At 35.2% G+C, this 10,215-nt stretch overlaps 1 protein-coding gene across 2 annotated transcripts; it reads right to left on the bottom strand.

Annotated features, from left to right (window-relative positions):
• Positions 1-8,347: 8,347 nt before the first annotated feature.
• On the bottom strand, positions 8,348-10,215 carry LOC123918654 (cytochrome c-type biogenesis protein CcmE homolog, mitochondrial). Of its 2 annotated transcripts, none has more exons than XM_045970738.1 (2): positions 9,296-10,215; positions 8,348-8,498 (listed from the first exon to the last, which is right to left on the bottom strand). In XM_045970738.1, the coding sequence occupies exons 1-2, from the start codon at positions 10,089-10,091 to the stop codon at positions 8,413-8,415; spliced, it is 882 nt and encodes a 293-aa protein (XP_045826694.1). In that variant the 5' UTR covers positions 10,092-10,215; the 3' UTR covers positions 8,348-8,412. The 2 variants fall into 2 exon arrangements, with proteins under 2 accessions (XP_045826694.1, XP_045826695.1); XM_045970739.1 differs by lacking the exon at positions 8,348-8,498 and adding an exon at positions 9,011-9,189.

Here is a 10,215-nt window from a genome sequence, read left to right as displayed (position 1 = left end):
GACCAACTTGAAACAGAAACACCATCTTCTTCCTTCTCCAATTTATGCTTTCACCGCCACCCTTTCAATCTTCATCTTCTAGAACCAACTTGAAACAAAAACGCTAGAGATGTGTATCTAACTTCTCAAAATTTCTTCATCCAAACTATTTTCCAATGTCAAAAAATTTATCCCTCCATTTTTAAGAATATGTTTGAATTGGTGGAATGTATAGTGCAGTGGAATGCAATGAAGTTGTATTTAATTACATTCTATTATTTGGATTTTTTAAAAGTGAATGGAGTGACATATAACATGATGGAATTCATTCCATCACATTCCACCATCTTCTCTAGAATTTTACTCATATTATTGATTCTTTACAATGCAAATTGCAAAATGGCTGTAATTGAAGAGATTGCAAAATTGGCAAAAAAATCACAATGATTCTTGTTGAGTAAAATATACAGTAAGTTTGTTTATGAAATTATTACTTTAACAACTTGGGACATTATTTGAACGCAAGTTTGATCATTTTGCGCTCTTAAAAAATTGTACCATCTATGTATAAAAATTAAAATTTTGTGCAAACAAATAAATCAGTTCCTCATTGTTGTTATTGAGTGAAAATAATAAGGTAAAAAGAGTGTTTATATAAATTTAATTTTATATTTTAATAGGGGTATAAAAGGAATAAAAGTTATAACTTGTGTTGTTCCGTCCATTTTTCAAATAATGGAATGGAAACATTATTTCGTCATGTCATGAAATATCCAAACAATGTAATAGAATCTCTGTTCAATTTAGTTCAATTCCATTCTATTTTATTCTGCTCTGTTCGTTATGCAAACAGGGGCCTAAGTGAAAAAAATCTTCGGTAATCTGAGAATCAATAGGAAGAAAAGCTTATCAAAGACTTATTTTAACTCTTAATTTTAAATTAATAAAATCAATTTTGAATATCAAATAAATCACACACAATTAATTTTCTCTTATTCTAATGAACTAGTCCCGCACCCGTGCGATGCACGGGTGTTATGCGGTATTTTATATTATAATGTTGAAAAATCATTCGTATAAATTGAAACAATAAGTATTATGAAAATTATAATAATAACATCAACAACAACAAAATAATAATAATAATAATAATAATAATAACAATAATAATAATAATAAAAGTGATGTAAATATAAGATAGATATTTAAGATGTATTTATATATTTCGAAAAGATTACAATGGATCATATTGCATCTACCAAAATAAGTTGGTAATCCATAAATTGTCATGTCACTATGAAAACGGTTTGTGGTCATACTCATACACTGTGCATTTGATTCTTAATTGGACACTATAATTCAATATATAGTATAAAAGATTAATTAGTGCGTATAATTTAGTAAAAACTATTATTATTAGTTGAGTGAGCGGAGGGCATCCATATAACACTCGTTCTATGGATGCCACATCTCACAAGTCACTAAGAAATGGGACGGGGTCTCGCAAACCTATAGCTAGAGTTCTTCACGATTTCCCTTTGTAAGGATAGTTTCTTTGTTTTGGTACTACGTTTATTTTGGTATCTTACCGGCGCCGTTTCTTCACTCTCCATGACTTGTTTGGTGACGTTTCTTTGTCCAATACCGGCGCCGGGAATATGACTGGTTATAGGAACGAAAGGAATGAGATGCAATTCATGAATGAGAATGCATGCGAAATTATCCGTTAATCTTTTTTAGTCATTTTGGTTTAAGGGGAAACATAGACACATAGTTATCATAAATGTTTCAGGATATAAGAAAAATTCAAACTTTTACTTCTCATGATTTAAAAACCTTTTGCTTATGTAACTAGTGTCTATTTAGTTCTTTAAAAACCAAAATGCACATGCATGATTATTTTTATTGATGCATGAATGCAAGTAGTATGTCACGCAACATATTAGGTGAAAAATTTGAAGGCCAACGACTCAGAGTTACCTGCAACCCATCCCATTCTCACATGTTCGTTCTAGGTTTAACACGGGTTCTAGAATCCTAGATAAATCTTAGGAGATCATGTTCGTGTTGCAACGACTCATAACAAACATCCCCTAAGAATGAATCTCATCTACAAAGGTTCCTAGTAACACGTTTTGGGTTCTAGGTTATTAAAAGGTTCTTAGAGTCACAGACCCCACAAGAAAACATCGGTCCTACGAGCCATATGTCAGGAGAACCGACATCGTCAAGGGAATCTACTCTAGGTGGGGTATCATGCCAACCTTACGAGTCATACGTCAGGAAGGTCAACAATGATCCACCGTTATGTCCTAAGTTTTCCTCAAGTCCGGGTGTAAGACTTTTCACTCAATAACCGGTAACCGGCCCAAGTGGGCAAAAGGAAAAAGAAAGGAGATGAAGAAGAAGAGAGAAATATAGCAGATAATATTCAAGCAAGCATGCAATATAATATTAAAAGCAGTAAAGAAAAAGCAAATATGTAAATAACATACACATTAAGGCAAACAAGCGAAAACCCCACTAAATTAGGCTTAACTCTCAAAAGGTTTAGTTTCCCCAGCAGAGTCGCCATCTGTCGCGGCGCGAAAAATCCTCGAGTGTGAACACTCGAAAAGAAACAGAGTCGCCACCGAATTTTATTTATCCCAAAAAAAGGGAAAGGAAAATATCGAGAAAACCTTGAGGGGTAGAGAAAAAGGGTTCGGGAGTTGGTTATGCGAGGGGAAGGTATTAGCACCCCTCACATCCGTTGTACTCAACGGGAACCTTTTAGAGGGAAATATTTGTTTGCTTTAATGTGTTTTTTAACATTTGCTTGATTACTTGTTTCTTGCTTCATCGATAGAAAAAGTTTGTTTTTATTATTATTTATTTGATTATATATGCGGGGAAAAAGGTTTTGTTTTTTATTATTGTGCCCGACAAGATGTTGAATCCTGCTCCTACGTATTCCCAGGTGCAATGGGAAAATCAGGGTTTCGTAGTTCAGGGTAAAAAAAGTTTGTGGGTTGGTTGTTTTTAGACGCATGACGTCTAAGTCGCATTCTCGTATTTAAACGCTGCTTGTATGCTCGCACTTTGGAGGCTTAAACGTGGTTTGTATTACGGAGAAAGGACGAAAACGTCACCCGTTTTATGAAAAGAGTTTTACTTTTACTGCGCGCGTGGGCAGAGAAAAGGTTTGACTGTGTTGAGTTGATTTTAGGAGTTTTAATGAAAACGTCCGAGAATGAGGATAATCCGAGTCACGAGCCATACGTCAGGGCCTCGAATTATCCGGGGAAGAAAGCCATACGTCAGACTAACCCCTTTTCACTCTAATTATGCTTAAGTTCTTTTATATGATTTAAGAAAATCAAAAGGAAAGATAAAGCGGATGATGAAGTGTTTTAATGTTTTTTAGCGTTGGGGAATGAGAATGATTCAAGTCACGAGCCATACGTCAGGGTCTCGAATCATTCGGGGAGAGAAAGCCATACGTCAGACTAATCCTTTTTCATTCCAATTATGATTTGATTTGATAAGTTTAAGCAAGATAAACAAAAAAACAAGCCAAGCAGACATAATATAACAATAAACATATGCATGGACTGAAGCTTTTGTCAACCGGTCAATTTTGCTTAATCGTGATTGTTTAGGGAAAAAAAAGAATGAGAATAATTCGAGTCACGAGCCATACGTCAGGGCCTCGAATTATTCGGGAAAGAAAGTCACACGTCAGACTAACCCTTTTTCATTCCAATTATTTTAGTTACGGGGTTTTTCAAGAGATAAGCAGTTATTTAAATAGGCACTTATTTAAATAAGCACTTAAAAATGGACAAAAACGCCACTGGGGGTGCAAGAATAAGTTCTGGGGGTGAAGCAATAGCAATCTGCAACACCAGGCCCAGCCCAATCTCTAATTCGTCCAAACAAAAAATAAGCAGAAAAAATAATCCAGTGTGGCATGAGAACAGAGGTGCACAGTAGAAGTCATGGATCTGAGCCTTTTGATTAAATCATATGGCTGTGATTTAAAAATCACATAACAGATCTCAGCCCTTGGATCTTTAAAATAAAATCAAACGGTTATGTTTTAAAATATAGGGGGAGCCAATGACGTGATGACACGTCATCGTCTTCAACCCCGTCTCCTTCTTCACGATGAAGAACAACACCAAAGAAGCCATGAAAGCTTCACGGCCAAACAACAACAACATCAAAACTTCATCAAAAATTACAAATGAGTATATGATTTTGCTTGAAATTTTGTATAGATCATGAATATAAACTTAGATTTTTCAGTATATGTTTATATCTCAAAAAAAAGTTCGAAACTTTAAAACCCCAAAAATTTGAAAATCTACATTTGTGCGATTTAGACAAAATTAAAGGTTGGAAAAGCTTCAGTAGGTACTCATGAGTAGAAAACGTTTAGAAACCTACTTGTTTTGTGCCTTGTTTCGGTGGGTTAACTCTCACTCTTTTATTGGCTATTTTTGAACCGTGTGTAAGCTTTTTTTGATGGGTTTTCTTCGTTTTTCTTGTGGATTCAAGCTTAGGAGGTGTTTGGAGTGATTTGGGTGAAGAAAATTGAAGTTTGAGGGTGGTTTGAATGGATTTCGAAAAATGGAAGAAAGTGATGAAAATGTGAGATTTTTGATCGTTTTTTCTTCTCTCTCCCTCTGATTTTCACCTCTATTTATTGCCAAATTTAGGGTTTCAATACCCATTGGATTGAAGTGTTGAAGTTGGATTGAGTGTTGAATTTGTTTTGTCATTGATGAAGAAAGTATGGTGAGGTGAAGGAAGCGTGCCCTGCTTCTACTGTTGCTGCTACAGAGAAAAAGGAAGGGAAAGGGGTGTGCAGCAGTGCAAGCGGCACTGTTGCTGCTGTGCTGTTGTTACTTTTCTTTTTTTTCTTTTTTTTTTTAATTTTTTATTATAATAATAATAATAATAATAATAATAATAAAAAAAAAAGTGAAAAATAGAAAATAAGTGAAAAATAAAAAAATAATTGTAAAAAGAGGGTAGGACAAAATTAGGGTATGACAGTAGGGAAGAAAGTGAGTGGGTGGGATGAGAAAATTTCGCTCATCCCGACCGTTCTAAGGCCCCCACTGCATTTGAATTAATCATTAACCCTTTGCTACATAACCAAGTTGCCCCAACCAAGTCGTTTAACAAAAAATAAGATAATATTTATAAAATATGAAATAACGTAAACAACCTAGCTTAATATATGAAAATAAATTTTACGTCAACATTCTTATCTTGCTAAACAACCTTATTTTGTTTGAAAGCGTGTGACTATCCATTTCTTAATACATTGAATATTTGTTAAAAAACCCTAAGTGGGATGACCGCCCTTATATATATAATATATCAACTGAACTAAGCTTACGGGAACGGAAAAAAAAATTGTTATTTGCATCCATCTAACTAAACTAGTATATGTGAGTGCTCACATTATTTTGTGAAATTGTTGTGTTCATACATGGTGAATATGAATAGGATCAATGCCCATATTTTACCTATACTTCTTGATGTTGCTCTAAGATGTAACGTACCAAACACAATATGAAAAAAATTATCACTTTTATCATAAGTTCTCTTATAGTCTTGTTTTAGATAAGTCAAGAAAATAGCAGTATATCGGCATGTCCAAAGACCTTCACCGTTTGCTATATTCTCATAATAATATATATAAAAAAATTACAAAGGAAATAAAAACTGGGAGACATAAAACTTAACCCAATAAAACCATATACAAAGTATCAAGTATGTGAGAGCAAGACAATTTTATATTTGAGGTTACTTTGCAGTTATGCGGTTTGAGCTAACGAGCCGAACTGAGTAATTTATGAACTCAAATGGAGTCTAGTTCGAGCTACAAAAAAATTTGTATCAAACTCGAGTTGAGTTTCAAGCTGGAAACCTAAGCCTAACAAGTCAAATCAATCTGTTTGTGAACTTTAAATGAACCAAACTCGAGCTAAAAATAGAGTTTGTGTTGAACTCAAGCTGAATTTCGAACTGAACCAATTCTTATCCAATCAAATTTGACTCGACTCAATTCATTTTTAGCCTTATTTGTGAGCTATGATTACATGTTCAACATGTTGACACCATAAACTCACATCCTCCACAACAAAAGTAACGCCACTAACTTGCAGTTCTGCGGATTTGGATTTGCTGCTGTCCATATATGACACAGTTACACACAGTTGAAAAAATCAGAACTATTAAACCAATCCAACGTATCAGAATGCTTCCCCAAAAAAAAAAGCAACAAATTCACACAGTTGAGTAAAACACGTCGTTCACACACAATCTACCTAAAATTGGTATTTTACAAATTTCTGCATAATTTCATCGACAGATTCAGAACAATTTCAATTCCATAACACAATATAGGGGTTGGAACTTGGAAGCATTAAAAAAAAGAAGCATTACAGAATCTGTGGCAATTTGTGAAAGAGAACAATTGTAATTGTATTATGCATATGCGGGTTTTCAATTTGTGAAATAGATCGGTGGATGGAGGAAGAGGATGGGGCGGAGCTACGACTCTGACGACAGCCTCCTCCTTTTTTGGCGCCGTTATGACGTTGATCCGTCGTGCGCCGTTGTAACACCGATCCGTGTGTTGTTGCTCCGTGCCTTCGTTTCGTTGTAAGGTCGGTCGTCGACGGTCGGTCGGTCGTCTCTTCGTTCTGTCCTTCGTAGCAATTTGCGATCTGGTTTGGTGTGACGTCGTCTAGGCATTAAAAACTATAAAATATAGGAGAGAAGCAATCTGGTACATTGGATGATTTTAATGGTTCAGATTTTCTCAACTATGTGTAACTGTGTGATATATGGACAGCAGCAAATCCAAATCCCAGTTCTGCCAACTCCTGTCCAAGGGTTCAATAAAAATCAAACCTAGTTTTGGGGAATGATGTTGCATACAGGAGATGGGGAGTTTAAATTCACACTTAAACAGGGCTAATAGTCTCAAGTCCGGTTAACTAACATAGTACTCCAAAACTAATCAGTTCAACATTTTTGGCTTAACTATACATTTGGTCCCTTACATTTATTTTAGGTTTTAATTTGGTCCCTTACGTTTAAAAAGTATCAATTTGGTCCCTTACGTTTATTTTAGGTTTCAAGTTAGTCCTTTCCGTCAATTTTGTCACACGTGGCAGTCAATTTGCATATGTGGACTGACACGTGGCACTTGGACACACTGACACGTGTACTGTTCAAACGGTGTTAGTGACAAAACTAACGGAAAGGACTAACTTGAAACCTAAAATAAACGTAAGGGACCAAATTGATACTTTTTAAATATAAGGGACCAAATTGAAACATAAAATAAACGTAAGGGATCAAATGTGTAGTTAAGCCTAATATTTTTTAATAAATTATCAGATTGATAGTTGTCACCAAAAGCAATAAAGGTTTCTGAAATTGTAGGACGGTATATCAATCCAGTCCCCTACAGTAACAATCTTTTAAAAGGATCCCTCAAATTGCAAAATGTTAATGAGATTTGTCCCTATGTAGAGTCAATATTCGAATCTAAATAACTACATTCATAAATGCATTTGGTATCATATCTAGAGAGGAATAAACCTAATTAATATTTTGCAATTATGATGAACATTTTGAAATACTGGTAATGAGGAAAACTATATTAATACAATCCTACAACTTCAGCGACTAAATTACATATTTCCTCAAAAGGAAATCATTCTAGTTGAACGTGTGTGAGCACAACTTAAAAGTAAATGATCACCAACCCTCCAAGCAAAGTAAAGTCATTGAGCGAAGTTTGAAGAAATGAAAAATATCGAACCAAAAGCATTCAAGTTAATCTATTCTTTTGTCGAAGGTCTGAATATGATAGTAAAGATGGAAACTACTGATTCATCACATATCACAAGCAAATAATTGTGTATTAGTGGAAGGGAAGGAGTCAACCAAAGATGAGCTTTTGCTGTCTTTTAATTATGATTTTCCTAGTAATCCATCAGGGGGTAAGGGAAGATAGAATGCTTATTTCAAATATGGGGAAGGTAATGGCATGAATCTCCGAAAAGAAGTGAGTCTAGGGGCCTATACAGACATTTATATCCAGACGAGAAGAAAAGTTTCTGATACAGTATCATGATACCATCCAACACTTACTACTTACTAGTCCATTACAAGATGACCATGTTGAAATGTTAGTGCTTCTTACATCAACACAGTATGTTGTTCTTTGTAAAAGAACTCTTCAAAGGCAACTGCAATATTTAATCATTTATAGTTGTCCTTATTATTCATTCATGAGAAAATCTTTTGGCATTATCTTTTATATCATAATTAGCAAGCATTTAAAAAAAAAAGATGAAAAATCAAAATAATATGGCAGCACATCAAAATGAATGTTCTGAAATATGTACTTGGCCACAGTTATATCTCTAATCTCCAGTACCCCTCCCCCCATCTCCCTGTTTTTCTCTTGCATATAAAGAAGATGTTCTCTCCCTGTTTTTCTCCTGCATAAAAAGCAGGATGTTTTGTACGTCGGTCACCCTGTACATTATATATATATATATATATATATATATATATATATATATATATATATATATATATATATATATATATATATATATATATTCCTTCAACAACCTGAATCCTATTACAAAATGCTCTATATTCTCAGACCTAGTGGGTTACATTCTAAGATCAGCGAAACTGAACTCGGGATCTTTCCCATACATACATAACTTTGCCATAACTCAGAAAACAGACTTGGGTTAAGCTACCAATAGTTTACATTATTGCAACTGATTAACATTGACATTATGATACCTAAAATTACCCACACCAATTTGAGTTTCGCAATCAAAGATTCAAAACTTGCTCGAGACATCAACTCTAATTCTATGTGCAGAATGAGATAAACTTCTGAGACAAGAATGTAATATAACAGGCAATACTTGAAAGTTCAAACCAATTATCAGTTTTTAACAAGTACAAGCTAGATAGTACAAGCTCAAATATATTCCCTTTCTGAATAATTTGCAATTTAGCAAAATTTATCATTCATTTAATCACCTGTAAATATTTATTAAGAAAAACAATGCATTCCAACAAGAAAACGTGTATAATAGCCTCAGCCTCATAAACAATCAAAACTTGTCTAATCTCTCTTTGCATTATCCTTCTAGCAATGTATTCCTCCTAATCATTATTACAAAAAATTCTCAACCTATAGTTAATTAAATAATAACATTGTAAAGTATAGTAATAGTCCTCAACAAAATCAAAATTCAAAGTTAAGCAGTACCATCGGCGGCTTTCTCCTCATTAGATTCGGCAATAATCTTCTTATTCTTCTCAATAGCAGCAGCAACTTCTTTAGGCATATACTTCTCATCATGCTTAGCAAGAACCTCAGTAGCCAAAAAATAATACTCTCCACTCCTGGCCTTAGCAGAAACGTTGTTGATTCTCCCGGAAGTATCAATGTTCTTAATCTCATCGGTGAAGGGTTTGACAAACCCAAGAGTAACAATAGAGTGTCCTTCTCTAAACATATCAGGCAAAGGGCCTTCATAACGAACAACAATATCGGTAATCAAATCGGTCATAACGAATTCTACATCACGTGAAGATGGATAAACCACACTTCCTTCAAGAACTAAACCACCTAATCGAAAGAACTTCCCTGTTGGATTGTTTTTGATTTCTTCTATAGCATCGGTTGGCATGACGTAGAAAGCTAATTTATCATTAAAGGTGTTGAGAATGATGACGACGAAACCGGATAATGTGGCGAATGTAAGCGCGTAGGTCCAGAGACGTTTGGTTTGGAGTTGACGAGCGCGTGCGGCGATGGGGTCGACGGTTTTCTTGGGGCGGGAGGAAGGTCGACGGGATGTGGAGAGGAAGCGGTGGGAGGAGAGGGAGAACCAGGAGGGGGATTCGTGGGAGATGATGGGAGAGGTGATTGAGAGGGAAGAGAAGAGGGATTGTGAGGGTTTGGGGAGTGGTGGTGGTGGTGGACGGAGAGAAGAAGGGTGGAGGAGTGTGGCGGTGCGAATTAGATTGGATCTGAATCTTAGGGCAAGGGAAGTGGCCATTGGAGATTGACTGATTGAGAAATGGAATGATTGGGGGTTTAGGGTTTTGAATTAAGCTAAGCCGCCATGGCTGGAAACAGGTTGGAACTGGGAAGCTTCTTCAACACGATGTGAATGGAATAAA

This window comes from Trifolium pratense, linkage group LG3 (genome assembly GCF_020283565.1).
Source record: "Trifolium pratense cultivar HEN17-A07 linkage group LG3, ARS_RC_1.1, whole genome shotgun sequence".
In the NCBI taxonomy this organism is placed as follows: Eukaryota; Viridiplantae; Streptophyta; class Magnoliopsida; order Fabales; family Fabaceae; genus Trifolium; species Trifolium pratense.
Note: the sequence above shows the minus strand (reverse complement) of the source record. Positions and strands in the feature narration are given on the sequence as shown.